The sequence below is a fragment of the Adiantum capillus-veneris genome, chromosome 9 (genome assembly GCF_014529385.1).
Source record: "Adiantum capillus-veneris isolate H3 chromosome 9, ASM1452938v2, whole genome shotgun sequence".
In the NCBI taxonomy this organism is placed as follows: domain Eukaryota; kingdom Viridiplantae; phylum Streptophyta; class Polypodiopsida; order Polypodiales; family Pteridaceae; genus Adiantum; species Adiantum capillus-veneris.
Genome location: NC_140939.1, coordinates 31861783 through 31877894, shown reverse-complemented (window position 1 = coordinate 31877894; position 16112 = coordinate 31861783). Strand labels below are relative to the sequence as shown.

The 16112-nt window shown below is 40.1% G+C and overlaps 1 protein-coding gene across 1 annotated transcript in view; it reads right to left on the bottom strand.

Moving 5' to 3' along the window:
- Nucleotides 1-3394: 3394 nt before the first annotated feature.
- The window catches only part of LOC147450298 (3-ketoacyl-CoA thiolase 1, peroxisomal-like), a 160953-nt gene continuing 148235 nt past the window's right edge, over nt 3395-16112 (bottom strand). The window contains exons 13-15 of the mRNA XM_086519569.1: nt 5137-5220; nt 4471-4559; nt 3395-3763 (exon numbers count right to left, since the gene is read on the bottom strand). Coding sequence (XP_086375695.1) covers nt 4474-4559; nt 5137-5220 — 170 coding nt within the window. The 3' untranslated portion in view covers nt 3395-3763; nt 4471-4473. The remainder of the gene's footprint in view (nt 3764-4470; nt 4560-5136; nt 5221-16112) is intronic.

Genomic DNA, 16112 nt, shown 5'->3' with positions numbered 1-16112 from the left:
CTAGGTTACTTGCCTTGCCCAATTCCTTTTGTGATGCCTATTTTTGCATAAAAAGGGATATGAATTCATACACATGCACATACACCATACTTCTCTTAATAGGAATTTCACCAAATAGTGAGACACGTACGTCTGAATTGTATATTTCAAGGTCTTTGGAGCTTTTTTACTTTATAGTCTTTTGACCTCAAAATTACATGGTTTGATGGATTAGGTAAGACATAAGGACTATTCTCCTTTCTTCATTGACTTCACAATCTAATTTACAAGCTTGCTAAAAATGAATTAGCAAAACAAACTCTTAAAGCACTTAAAAATAAGATTTTTAAAAAGTTATGATCATACATAGCTTCAAGATAGAACTATAGTCTACTGTGTCTTGAGTACACATCCATGACTGATAAGCTATTCGTCTTGATTGTATAGGAGCATGTAAGGACCATTTGGTATCTCTCAATTTTGGCTTCTTTCTTATGTAATTAGTGCTAGTAATTACTGATGTCACCTTTTCTCAGATGAGTATTGTGTATCATAATTGTTCTTATACTATTTGTTACCATCTGTGCTTTGATGCATTGATTGCAAATAGTAAGTGATTCCTTCATTAATCCATTTTTGTCGGTGAATTTAAGTGACTTTGCTTGTGCAGTTTACAAGCTTCAATTGTTAAAGATCATTTTTGCAACATTTTTTGTGTGGGCCATAGCCTTGGTAAGAGTTTTTTTATTGAACCCAACTTTCTTCAACTTGGATAAAACTTGCAAGGATTAATCTTAAACTAGTTGTTTGTGTGCATTGGTGCTTGTGGCACTTGGTCCAATAGTAGTTGCAAGGAGCAACACTGGGATGCTAAAAAATTAGGTTGTGTGCACAAGTTGCACGAAAACTTTCGAGAATGTGAAGTCAATGATGGTGGTTGATCTTTGCTGCCTAGCCGCTTTGGCGTGTGAATGATTAGCCACTTTAGCAGTTTTTTTGTGGACGTGAATACATGCAACGTGTATACAACGTCAGTGCATGGCGTCTTGTGATGCATGGTTGGTGATTCCTCTCAAGTGCTGCCCATCATTGGCAACATTGTTTACTTACAAAAATGGCACTCCCATCAATTACTCTAGTCGAGAATTTGTAAGGGAGTCACCTTATTGAGAAAGTTTTGGGACAATTTTTTTCAGCATGGAAAGCAAATCACATCTCTACTCAATGGAATAAAAGTTTTGGGAAGAAAAGAAGAAATAAATTAAAAGGTTAGAACTATCATTGGTAAAGAAATAGAAACCATAACTATCATTATGATTTCTTTGGAATCAAATGACCATAACTATCATTGGGCTTGGTTTAATCAATTCTTTGATACATCATGTTAATTTTTATTGTTAGAAAGAATATTTGGGAAAGTGTGAATCACATTTTTGGAAACAAAATTATGTCCTCCAAGGTATCTTTCAAGACAACTCTTCGTCTTGGAAACTGATGATGAGCTTAGCGACCATCTATGAATAGTCCATGCTCTCGTTGAACGACTAGGTATTGTAAAAATAAAGCACACACATTAGCTATTACTACCTTTGAAGATATGGTAGAAACGTTACTAAAAACAATCACAAACTTTAAGACAACGGAGATTTTCTTTGAAACGTGTAGGACAAGGCACTAACATGCATTTTTAAATGAAAAAAAAACAAGAAGGTAAAAATTGCAATCATTATGGACTCCTCTGGTCATTAAAGATTCATATACCATGAAAAGAAGGAAGAATATGCAAAGCATCATCTGTATCTGGTCTTTAAGGGAGAAGATGTGATTAATAAGTGTGATCAAGAAATTCGATTACCTTGGGTAATTATGAAAACCATTGTGGAAGACTTTGTATAGTTGCCTCAATCCATACAGAGGCAGATGAGGAGGTACATAGATGCTCTTTGAGAGATAAAAAGATGTTAACATAAAAATGTAATATAGACAACACGAGGTTTTTCAAAAAGAGAGAGAGAGAGAGAGAGAGAGAGAGAGAGAGAGAGAGAGATGCATCTCTCTAGTGACGATTTGGTGCTCCCCCCTAGACCAATGCTAGGGCTCCCTATTGTTTCAAAAGACATGCACAATGGAACGGACTATTTTAATTTTCCCCTTTCTAAGGACAAAATATCACAAAGATGACAAGTCAATTTTTAGCTTAGTGAAGAATGTAAGAAGGGAGTGTGTTTGGTAAATTGTTATTAGAAGAATTTCTATTCAAAAGCCTTTGTAGGTCAAAAAATTATTCATTAGGTCAAAAGCTAAAATTAATGTAAATCTATAAACTTTTAATACATTTCTGAAGTAAAACCCAAACGTAGTTCCTTATCAATGGGTAAGTGTAAGAAACTAAGTGCTAGATATTGTAGACCTTTTGTAATCACAGAGCAGATTAATGATCAAGCTTACAGACTCTTGTTACCACCACACATAAAGGTACATGATGTTTTTCACGTCAGCTTACTCAAGAAGTATGTACGTGATCCGCAATATATTCTTGATGAATCTCTAATATCTACCTCTATCGATGGAACTTTTAAGTATATCCCAAAGAAATACTTTAGAGTAGAACCAAGCCTCTATGTAACCGGACCATTATTGAACACCTTGTTAAATGGTCAACATATCCTCAGGAAGATGCCACTTGAAAACGTGAAGAGTAATAAAACTAAATTATCCAAATTTCATGTCGAGGTGAGGACACCTCAAATTTTTCAAGTGTGGGAGAATGTAAGATTCCCACTTTTTGGGTCTCTTTTAAAAATAAAAAAACTAGCTTTCAATATCTATATTGATAAATTATGACTTTAAAATGCTTGATTAACAGTATTGGAAGTCTTTTCATGCTTTTTATGCTTTTAGATGCTTTTTGCAAAAAGCAAGATCGGATCCTCAATCTATGTGTTCCAAAAAAGCTATGGTCCAATTTTATAAAAAGTTGTTTTTTGAGTGTTTTTCACACTATTTATAGCTTTTCATGATTTTTTTAGTGCTTTTTAGTGAAAAGCGAGTCCGCTTTCTTATTCTAGGGGACAAGGAGAACTCATGGTTCAATTTTAGAAAACGTTGCTTTTTTTTTTTTAAAACGCTATTTTTAGCTTTTCGTGCTTTTCGACGTTTTTGAAAAGTAATGTGCTTTTTATGATGACCTAAACCTAAAAATATTAATTTTAGTATCTGTTGGATTTAAAGATGATCACCCGTAGCAAAAAGGGACCAAATGGGATTTTTAGGAGAATTATTTTTATAAAAGCGGCATCCTAAATACACTAGGGCAGTACGGGAAAGTCATAATCATGTCGGGACATTACGGTGTGGCATAGTCTACCTACAATTTCCATTAGTTGGTCAGATACTATTCAATTTAATAGAAAACTTGGTTTAATCATACACATGTTTATAGATTTCTATATAATAATTCTATCCCTTATTTTGGTTTAATCATACACAGGTTTACGTTTGGACCACATTTAGCCCCTATACCTAATACATTGACCATGCTTATGGTATTTGCCGATAACTTTACATGTAACCCTCGTTTTTTTTGGGACCCAAATCTAGCTCTATTTACATCGTAGAGTCCAATTTACCAGAGTAATCAACTGCTTTGTAAGACTATATAAAAAATATTACAAAAGCATCAAGATTCAAATATAGTTTCGGCAATCCAACTCCAATCCTTCATGGTTACAGCTGCGTATCCGGCTTTCTACTTCTTCCGGCTACGCTCAACAAGCATTTTTATCTAGCATCATGAGATAAAAAAGTAATATATTTTCAATTACTACAAAGCCATATACAAAGAATGCATTTTAATATATATCATGGGTGAAGAAAAATAGAAAATAAAGAAGCATTTTTTCTAGCATCATGAGAGAAAAAAGTACTATATTTTCAATTACTACAAAGCCATACACAAAGGATGCATATTGATATATATCATGGGTAAAGTAAAATAGTAACAAAGTAACATATTTTCAATTATTACAAAGCCATATACAAAGGATGCATATAACTATACATCATGGTTAAGGAAAAATATAAATAAGAATTGGGTAAAGAAGTATATGAGAGAGAGAGAGAGAGAGAGAGAGAGAGAGAGAGAAGAAGAAGAAGAAGAAGAAGATTGTTTTAATGTCGTAGGAAACTATCCCAAGAGACCTTCAAGATCTGGCCGGTGAGGAGAGTTTGAACTCGAGACTTGTTATTCAAGAGGGAAATGGCATAACCAATCTACCACACTCGGGTGATAGAAAGGTTATACCATTTTCCTCTTTTTAGCACACACCCACACACCCACACACACACCCGAGAAGAAGATTGTTTTACCGTCGTAGGAAACTATCCCAAGAGACCTGTGTGTGTGAGAGAGAGAGAGAGAGAGAGAGAGAGAGAGAGAGAGAGATGGTATAACAGTAACACCTCCATAAGTCTAGATTACAAAATGCTTACATTTCAGCTTAGGCTGCTAACTCTGCAGTTAATTGGAGTGTCACTCATGGGACCACGCTCTAAAACAGCAGCCGCTCCCATGCCGGAACCTGCAAATGAAAACAAGTGAATTCTGAAGAAAGAACAAAAAACAAGCCAATTTCTTCACAAATTAAAAACTTCATCAATTCGCAGAGTTCTAAGCAAGCAAAAATCGTAGTGACAAGGGAACAGGAATGTTTTGGGAATGTATGGCTCTTTGGAATGGAAATGACAAGCTGGAGTAGAAGGGAACGGAATGAAGGATGCTCACATTATTGCATAAATGCGTGTATGCATTTGCTTTAAATGTGTCCAAATAATTGAAAAAGAGGAATCATAAAGAAAGAAACTCAAAGGATCTCAATCATGGTCATGAAAATGCACATGTTTGTCTGACATGAACCTAATTCACAGATACCCCTTACACAATTTCCCATGTCATTTGGGATGAGAACGGAAACGGCTCTCTCTATGGAATGTGTTCCCCCATTCCAAGAGCTTGGAATGATGTTCCCTTGTGACTATGGTACAAATGTGGTTGCAGTGTTATGAAAGTCAGAAGCTGTCCACATATTTCTTTGGAGCGATTCCGTTAAGCAAAACATATACAAAGAATAGAAGCATAAAGAGTAAGTTTCTACATACCAATGCACATTGATATGACTCCATACTTGCAAGCATTGCCTCGTCGTTGCATCTCATGAAGTAAGGTAGCAGCACACCTTGCACCTGTTACCAAGGCACACCATACAGTATTATGGACTACTCTAAAACAATAATCTGTCAAGCATCTGACGTTACACACAGTCATACATCGAACGTTGTGTAAAGAAAGATACTATACATAAGATTCTTTCCTTTTTTGCACGAGTCCAGGTAGTTTTGCACGGGCATGGGCAACATTGAGCTGATAGCAGTTGTATTGGCCGCATGTTGTTTTAACAGAGCTTCTTCAACTCATTCGCATGACTAAAAGTGGCGGGGATAGAGAGCGTTGATGCCAAAATTGGCAGAGTTAGCATTGGAAGGTGGGGGTAGCAATGACATAAGAGGTGGGGGTAACCTCTGCCGTGTGTGAAGCTGCTGTCCTACTCTTAGTCAAGCTGAAAGAGGTGTGCCATTGAAAGCACTATTGGAGATTCGGCCATCACCAGCAGATGTGGTGCTTAGGTTGCATTGAAGGCTTGTAGGCCTACATATGCATTTTAGCCTTTATGAGCTCTTTCGGTTGCTTCTCTCTTGTTTATTAAACCCTGATAGAGTGGTCCATACTAGCTTCTAACTCAGAATGAGAGTTGTTTCTGACTGAGAGGAGTCACTTTGGATAGAGCAATGGCCCTGAGTCATGCGAGGTGACTAAATATCCGCATTTCCACACGATCGGGACTAATCTTGAGCGCTACAGGAGGAGGATACCGTAGCATCTCAGCTACACATGGACATCTCCTGACGAGGGCTACACCACACCGAGAGTGTACTATGGCTCCATGCAGGAACTTTGGATACGGATGTATTTCTTTGATAGAGCTCTAGTAGGTTTCTTTAGTTCTATTTGTTGAGCGCAGGGAGTGTGTGAGAGTAGGAGGAGATGGGCACACACTGCAAGAAGTAGGATGCGCAGCAGATCGAAAGAGAGAGAGAGAGAGAGAGCTCAAGCGTAAGAATCCCACGATTGTCATTTTGAGGGTTCTTTGTTTTATTTAAGTACACTTATAAGTTGTCCGGCCAAAGTGGCCGGACACATAATAAAAAATATGTGTACTCACTTATAAGTGAGTTTTAACTATAAGTATGTGTACACTATACAAGAAGGGGGGCCATAGGGGGCCTTTACTCCCAACAACCTCCCACTTAAAGGCCCAATGTGATACCTTTAAGCAACTCCCACTAAGCCTATGCAATGCTCATGTTGAGACTTTGCAAGACTTTTAGTGAGGACATCTACAAGGTTGTCTTGTGTTTTGATTTTTGTCAATGAGACAAAACCATCATCCAAGACTTGTCATATAAAGTGGTACCGTACATCTATGTGTTTGGTACGAGCATGAAACATGGCATTCTTAGCCAGGCATACAACACTCTGACTATCACAAGCAAGCACTGGAGCATGTGCAGGAAGACCAAAATCCCTGACCAACCTGCCAAGCCATATGGCTTCCTTAGAAGCCTCTGTGGCTGAAATATATTCAACCTCTGTAGTGCTCAGTGCGACAATCTTTTGCAACCTTGAACACCAAGAAATAGCACCTCCAGTAAGTGTGAAAACATACCGACTGGTAGATTTCCTAGTGTCAAGATCACCTGCCATGTCCGAATCACAATAACCCCGCAGCGCAAGTGTACTCCCACCATAGCATATACATATGTCCTGTGTACCTTTCAAATATCTAAAGATGCATTTCACTGCCTCCCAATGTGGTTTGCCAGGATTGGACATAAACCGGCTAACAACTCCCACTGCATGAGCAATGTCAGGACGTGTAGCAACCATGGCATACATCAAAGAACCACAGGCGGATGCATAAGGAATCCCTTTCATGACTTGTTTGGCAGCATCATCTTTTGGGCAATCAAGCTTGCTGAGCTTTGTGTGTGGCGGTAAAGGCACACCAAGAGGCTTAGCATCAACCATATGCAAACGTTCAAGTACCTTCTTGATGTACTTGTCCTGTGAGAGAAACAACAATCGTTTCTTTCTATCTCGCTTAATGCGCATGCCCAAAATATTTTCAGCTGCACCCAAATCCTTCATAGAAAAGGCTGAATTCAGCTCTTTCTTCAATGCATCTAATGTCTCTCTATGCTTTCCTGCAAGTAGCATATCATCCACATAAAGGACCAACACAATAAGGCTTCCATCCTCAGCCTTTTTAGTGTAAAGACAATGATCTGCATGACTGCGTTTGAACCCATGGTTGAGCATAAAAGTATCAAACTTCTTGTACCACTGTCTAGGGGATTGCTTCAACCCATACAAGCTACGTTTCAATTTGCATACCAAATGCTCTTTCCCTGGGCTGACAAAGCCCTCAGGCTGCTGCATATACAGCTCCTCATCCAAGTCACCATGTAAGAAAGTAGTGATCACATCCATTTGATCCAGCTCCAAATCCAAGATAGCACATAAAGCAAACAGCACACGGAGAGTGGACATCTTCACCACAGGTGAAAAAATCTCCTGGAAATCAATGCCTTCCTTCTGTGCATAACCCTTAGCAACTAGACGTGCTTTGTACTTGGGTTTGTCATCAACACATTTGACCTTATAAACCCACTTGTTAGGAATAGCTTTCCTTTCTTTGGGCAAAGGCACAAGCTCCATGTATTATTTGCATACAATGATTGTATCTCAGATTTCATAGCAAGCTGCCACTTACTCTTATCTTCACAAGACTGGGCCTCTTTGTATGTAAGAGGCCATTAGGAGATTTCCGAGGTCTTTTGGAGGGCCTTTTGGAAGAGAGAGGAAAATAAGCTCCTCCAATGAGAGAAGAGCCTACGTTACGTACAAAAATATAAAAGGTGTCCCTCTCCTCATTTAATAATCTAGTGGTCCTTGAAGACGAGCACTCTCTTTCATTTAATGCGAGCACCTTTTTCAGAAGGTAGATGCAGTGCATTTGATACGGGCTAACTCAAAAAGTCACAAAACTATCAAGTGGTGGAAGATTTTGAAACTTTTGATATTGTCAATGCGTCCGGGACGCGCATATCTTCTAGAAATTAATGTCCAATTGCCTCGCTCAGACATCCAAAGGGGCAAAAAAATGTCAAAAAGCCCTAAAGGAACATTTTACTAACGCCGCGCGAGGGGCCATTCCAAAATTTTGGAATGCCTCCTCGCGCGCCGTTAGTAAAAAGCCCCTTTTTCCTCTTTTTAGGGAGCTTTTTGAGAGGAAAATGTCCAAAAACCTCTAAAAAGGGGCTTTCTGGAAAGATAAGTGTCCAAAAATCACTAAAAGGAGCTTTGTACTAACGGCGTGCAGAGGGGCATTCTAGAATTTAGAAATGCCTCCTCGTGCGCCTTAAGTAAAAAACCCATTTTTTGGGGTTTTTTGATATGTTTTGCCTCTCCGGTTGTCGGAATGAGGCAAGCAGACATTCGTTTTTAGGGTATTTTGGCGTTCCGGATGCATTGGTGGTGTCAAAAGCCTCAAAATCTATCACTATTTGACAGTTTGTGACTTTTCAACTTTTAGTGATGAAGTAAGCTGCATTGAATGCGCCGCACTTGCCTCCTGAAAAAGACGCTCGCATTAAATAAAAAAGTGACCGTTTTCAAGGACGATTGGGAATATAAATCTACTTTTTAGAGTGTCTGGTTGTCCTTTTGGACGTACTCACAAGGTGCAAGTGCATTTTATAAAAACTTTCTAGAGAGAGAAATACAATTTCTTACAAGGCCCTCCAAATGACCTACGAAATTTTCTAATGTCTCCCTCATCCGTCAACAAGACACAATCCAAAGAGGGCTGAAACCTCTCTGGTTGTCTTCTTACACGTGTAGACCGCCTCACCCAATGATCTACATTAACCGGCAAGGGTTCTACATCATGTGGAACATTTAACCCCATCAATTAGAGGCTGATGTTCAGCATTTATACCCTGCTGTAATTGATTTTCAGCATGCTGATTTTGACCCTCAGGCTGAATTTCAGCTTCCCCTTGCTGTCCATTATCATCTGGCTCAATGATAACGCGCTGACCCTCATGACCAGTATCAAAAGGAGCTGAATTTTCAGTAGAAAATGGATGTGGAAGTGATTGATCATGCTGAAATTTCACCTTTTTCTTATCAAAGTCATTGGATGTGGCATTTTTCAGCAGCTTAGGTTCATTAAATACCACATCCCGGCTGCGAATTACCTTATGTGACCCCGGAATCCAAACTCTATATCCCATTTCACCTTTATCTCCATAACCCAAGAAGATGCCTTTCAAGGATTTCATATCGAGTTTGGTCCTCAAGTCAACAGGCACATGTACATAGCATTCACAACCAAAGACTTTCAAGTGGTCATATGAAGCCGGTTTGCTAGACCAAACCTCTTCAGGGATGCCACCATCAAGTGCACGATGTGGAGAACGGTTGCATATATGCACCGCGGTTTTAAGTGCCTCTCCCCAAAACAATTGCGAGAGATTAGCTGTAGACATCATGCACCGAATCTTCTCACATAACGTGCGATTCATATGCTCAGCCACACCATTTGAAGATGGATTATATGGGGCAGTGAGCTCCCTTTTAATCCCATTCTCATCACAAAAAACATTAAAATCTTTAGAAACATACTCCCCCCCATTATCTGTACGTATGCATTTAAGTTTCAAACCCTTTTGAGTACAAAGGCATAAAACTTTTTAAATGCATTTAAAACCTCACTCTTGTCCTTGAGCAAATAAACCCATAGCTTACGTGAACAATCATCAATGAAAGACACAAAGTAACGAGAACCACCATGAGTTTTTATTGACATTGTGCATACATCAGAATGTACAAGATCCAAAATACTAGCCTTTTTAGAAGCTCCATGAGAGTAAGAAGCTTTTATATGCTTCCCAAGTACACAATCATCACAAAAAACAAGTTTAGAGCTTTTTACATCAATCCTACCAAGGGAGGAAAGAGTCTGCAGTCCCTTATGACTCATATGTCCAAGAAGACGCTTATGCCAAAGCTCCATGTGTGATTGCACTTCTGTAATTGCAACAAAACGACCAGGTAATGCCTTGCAATGCAGATAGTATAAAGTACCCTTCTTACTGCCTCTAGTCACAAGCATAGATCCCTTTTGGATCTTCCACATGCCACCACCAAATGTAGTGAAGAAGCTTCTGCTAACCAACTGCCCAACTGAAAGCAAACTCTTCTTGATACCAGGCACATATCTAACATTATGAAGAGTGAGTTCCTGGCCATTATGAAGTGCTAGGTGTATGGTGCCAACTCCCTCAATGTCACAAGCATAGTTATTGCCCAAATACACTTTTCCAAGGTTTCCTGCAGTGTATGAGGCAAAACACTCCAAAGAGGGAGTTACATGAAAAGAGGCACCACTGTCAACAATCCAAGATTGTGACAGGCCATTATGAGTAGAAAGCAAAGCATCTATCACATCATGCTTAGTGATATGTATATCCTCAACAGTCATGACATGTGGATCTAAAGATGCAAAGATCACTAGTGTCTTCATTTTCATCAATCTCTTTAATGACAACACTAGAGATCACATTTGCCTTTTCAGGCTCACTTTCCTTAGGGTTAGAGCTGCCCTCTTTGTCATTTTTCTTGCCTTTTGCATTCATTTGCTTCTTGCGCTCCTGCTCTTTTTTAAAATACCTGCAATCGGGCTTTTTATGCCCCTTTCTTCCGCATTGATAGCAAGTGATGTCTTGCTGTTTTTCCTTGCTTTTGCTGCGATTTCTTTGCTTATTTGCAACATTTTGCCTTTTTTCATTGCGTCCATGCACGTTATAGGCTGATCCACTGCCACTCCCACTTGACTTGCGTCTAATCTCTTCGTTGAGGATAGAACCACGCACACCATCATAGGTCAAGTTGGAGTTGTTGCTCAAAGAAACAACCAATGCTTCCCAAGACTTTGGCAGTGTCATAAGTAGAAAGATAGCCTTGAGCTTATCATCCTCAAAAGCCTGCAAACTTGAATCACTCGATTGACTCAAAATCCCACCAAAGGCATTCAAGTGATCAGAGACAGATTTGGACTCATCAAGCTCTAAGCTTACAAGCTTCCTCATAAGATGGACCTGATTTACAGGAGTCGTATTCTCATAAGTTTCTTTAAGCTTATCCCACACAGCCATAGCTGTGTCAAGTCCCTTGATGTCAACAAGGATATCATCAGTCACAGCCATCTTGATGTAAGTAATGGCTTTCCTATTAAGCTTAGTCCAATCTGCATCTGTCATACCCTCTGGCTTATTTGCAGACAATGCATCATCGCACTCTTTCAAGAAAAGAATGCCCTGTATGCGATTCTTCCACAAATCAGAACCTGTACCATCAAACCTACGGATCTCACAGAGGCTCTTAGAGTCCGAGGATGACGAAGTGTCAGCCATAATGAGGCAAAACAAAAACTGATAATTTTCAGCCAAGAAGTACAATCACTGCACCGCAAAAGCAAATGCAAATATACACTGTAAAAGTGTCTACAAGAGCAAATATAATGCTGTAATTTACTTCAAAAGTAAAATTTTCAGCAAGATGACATATTGAGTATGTCAAACTCAACGCATAGAACAACCTCACATCAAGTATACATCACCAAATGCATTTGCAATGACCCCAATGTTGTACATGCCACAGTTTCACTACATAAAGTACATTTGGCAATACACATAAGAGGTGAAAGTTGCTCAAATAATTGAATAAACACCTGTAGGCTCCACAAGCCTCAATCTCTCTCCTCAAATTGACCACAAATGTAAGTACATAAGTGAAATTTTGCCGTATTTTTCAAAATTCAGTAAGAACCCCAAAGTCTCACTGCTCAATTCTTCATTGTAGCTTTGCTACCTGCACCTGTAAGGAGTAAACTTGGTAGTTTTTGCTGAAATTAGCAAAAGCCCCAAGTTTTGTCACGAATAATTGCTGAAATTTGACAAATTTCAGCAAAGTGGTAGAAAGCCCCAATTCCAAACGTGAAATTGGGTTCCCAAAGTGCCCTGTGACAGCCTGTAAACCTGTTTTTGTTGTTTTTACACCTGAACATGCAGAAAATGGCATGTTTTTAGCCAAAAACAGCCCAAAAACACCTGTTTTGGACCTGTAATTCCCTATTTTCAGCGTGTAAGCAATGGTAGTCGACGTACCGTACTTGGAGAAGAGAGAGAAAGCTGCTGCGCTGCTGTTTCTAGAGAGAGAAAATTTACGTAGGAAAGAGAAACTCCTTCCTACGCGTGAGAGATTTGCCCAAGGTACATAGCCTCGCTCTGATACCAGTTTGTTGAGCGCAAGGAGTGTGTGAGCAGGAGGAGATGGGCACACACTACAAGAAGTAGGATGCGCAACAGATTGAAAGAGAGAGAGAGAGAGAGAGAGAGAGAGAGAGAGAGAGAGAGAGAGCTCAAGCGTAAGAAACCCACGATTGTCATTTTGAGGGTTCTTTGTTTTATTTAAGTACACTTATAAGTTGTCCGGCCAAAGTGGCCGGACACATAATAAAAAATGTGTGTACTCACTTATAAGTGAGTTTTAAGTATAAGTATGTGTACACTATACAAGAAGGGGGGCCACAGGGGGCCTTTACCCCCAACACTATTTTTGCATTTCTCTTGGAGCAGAGAAAAAACTTCGTTGTACTTCATGTTTTGGTCTCATAGGCCATTATGGCCTTTTAGAGACGTTAATTCTAGAGAGAGTACTAATTATCTAAGCAAGGTTTCTTTCTAGGTACGACTCTCTCTAGATCCTGTTTGTCTGCTTTCCAGTTGCTTTTCTAATGTAAAAAAGAAGCTTTTCTTTTTGCATCCTTCACTTCTAAAATGAAAGTCAGATTAGCAGTTTCTGCTTTTTAGCATGTGCGGCTGTTTGAGGAGCTTTTTGGGGCCCTTGCTTTTTAAGTATCTTTTGTGAAAGCATTTAGCTGCCCATTTTTCCTGCCGGTTTTCTCTCCCCAGCCACAGTTACAACAGTTCTTACGGCAACAAAGATAAATAGCATGTGTGTGCACTACATAAGCAAGGATGCACCACTCCAAGCCAAGTGTCCTCCTTCAATGGGATTTTCACCTTGTTACAGATATCAGAGCATGTGTAAAGAACCCTCTTTTGACAAGAAGAGTCGAATTCTATCTACTTCTGAATGTTGACTAGCAAGAGTTCTCTCTCTAACATCATTTTATCTCTCTCTCTCTCTCTCTCTCTCTCTCTCTCTCTCTCTCCTCTCCTCTTTCTATCACCCAAGTGTGGTAGATCGGTTATGCCATTTCCCTCTTGAATAACACGTCTTGAGTTCAACTTCTCATTGGCTAGATCTTTAAGGTCTCTTGGGATAGTTTGCTACGACGTTAAAATTCTCTTCTTCTTCTCTCTCTCTCTCTCTCTCTCTCATGGGTCTCTCACTGTTTTTAGGGTTTCACCACTTCTTTGCTGTTTTTAGGGTATCGTCACTGTTTTTTTTGCTTTTTTTAGGGTTTCTCACTGTTTTTCGTTGTCATTTAGGGTTTTGTCACCGTTTCTTGCTGTTTTTTAGGGTTCTCCACTGTCTTAAGGGTTTCAAATCAGTGTTTTCCTGTTTTGTAAGGTCTCACAAGCGTTTCTTGTTGTTTTTTTTAGGGTTTCTTATATTTTTTTGCTATTTTAGACTCTCTCTCTCTCTCTCTCTCTCTCTCTCTCTCTCTCTCTCACAATCATGGGAAGCGTCGAAGAAGTGCCGACGGCTTCCCCCATGTGTAAGAAGATGCATCCCTTGCCGGTCGCCCACAAAGCCTCTTTCATGCAGACAGGGAAAAGGATGTCGGCAATAGAGAAGGAAATGAGAGAATTGAGAAACGAAGTTGAAGAGTGGAGGAAGGAGAGGAGCACTATTCTTCAAAGATGAACGGAAGAAAGAGATGGCATGTGTAGGAGGATCGCTTCGCTTGAGGAGAAAGTGGTCATCCAAAATTCCATCATCCGAAATCTACAAGCAAAAAGTGGGTAGCTCGAAGAAGGCAAAATTCAGCCATCCATGATGGAAGAATTGAATACCATGAGAGAAGAAATATGGGTTATCAAGGACGGTGAGGAGAAGAAGTCCTGGGCCACGGTCATCTCCGCAACACAAAAGAAAGTAGAGGAGGCCGAAAAATGAATTGAGGTTGCCAAGAAAGGGAAAGGTAAGGAAGCTTGCCTTTTATAGAGATAGTCGGGTGGTGATTGTAGAGCGGTGCTCTACATGACGGTGTGAGACCTATGGGACCACACTGAAGATGGTTACTTGGAATTGTAATGGATCTATGAGGTTGGACGTTGGTGCCTTCGAGGACAATTTCAGAGACAGGGACATTGTTTTCTTCTCAGAGACGCATCAGGTCCTGGGACAGCTTATGCCACATGTGGTGCGAGATTTGAGCATGGGAGTAGAGGTTCAGGAGGAGTAGCAGTGCAGCCACTACTACATATTGTACGGAGAGATGATCATGTTAGATATATGTGGGTGAGGCGGAGAGCTGTTCTATACATTGCCATATGGTACTTCCCTCCCAGTACGTCAGTATATGCTGCATCTAGAGGACAGTCGCCTTTCTCTATACTAGATGATGATATATGGGAGTTTTCTAGGGATGGTGATATCATCCTCCTAGGGGACTTCAATGCCCGAATGGGCAACTCTCAAACAATCTTCTACGACACTTCAGATGAGATGCTTAGAGAGCTGGATGTGGGTGAGTTGGGGCTTGACATATGCTCACATGACAGAGAGCAAACGGAGTATGGGAGATACCTCACGGAGACGACGACTGCACATGGGTTAGCCATACTTAATGGCTTACAACGATTTACTGGAGCAGCCGCCCCGCCTAAATCGAAAGCGACATTTAGGCGGAGGTTTCGAGAGAGTACACTATCGCCAGGTTCTGTGAGAGCAGAGAAACTTTCTAGAGTCAAAGATGACTTAATGTATGAGAAGGTACAGGTGATGATTAGGGGTCACATTGAAAAAGAGATGTATGCAAATGCAGAAAGTTACAAAAAAGCTATGTATGCAGATATGAGGAAAGAATTGGACAAAGAGATGCTTAAAAAGCGTGACGAGATGTACGCATCATTGAAGGCCGAAATGCAGACGATTGTGAGGGCGGAAATTAATGTAATGGAATGTATGAAGCAAAAAAGATTAGAGGATGCACTTGCTATGTTTGAATCCTGGAAATAAAAAATGGAAGAAGCATGAATGAAAAGGATGCATTGATCGAAGCACTTGAGGAAGACCTTGTAGCTTGCAAAAATACCCCCGTAAAGGGGGACAGAAAATCAACCCTCAATGAACAAGGAGCTCGAAAGCATTAAGGAGCAGGTGAAAACTCTACGAGAAGAGGAAGAGAAAAAGGCATGAACAACCTCTTCATGGACGGAGCACCTATTTAAAACACAAGAGAAGGTTGATAAAGCTGAAAAGTGGATCGAGGACGCAAAGAAAGGAAAAGATAAGATGCCTAAAGCCACACCGACATTGACTATCATCAATATGACAATTGAGGAGAAGCAAAAGAGAAAGACTAGAGCCCTTCATGTGTGTGTTACAGGTCTCAAAGACACTGGAAAAGTAAAAGAAGTGCAAGAGCTCTTGAAGCGCATGGGTATTTCTGAACCCACACACACAAGTGGTTGGAGAGTTGGCAACAAGGGAAGTGATGAGAAAGGAAGGCCCAAGGAAAGAGCACTCATTATACGTTTTCACTACACTGGAAGCTAGGAAGGAATTCTTGAAGAAGAGACCAAGACTCAAGCGAACTACGATAAGTTTGGGTGATGACCTCACTCTAACACAGGTAGCACACATGCAAGAGCTGATGTCAGAGATCAAGGCGGCGAGAAGACAGGAAAAATTGCTGGGAGGGAGAGTAGTAGTGTTGGAAAAACACACTGCATGATAATGCAACACCTATGGGACC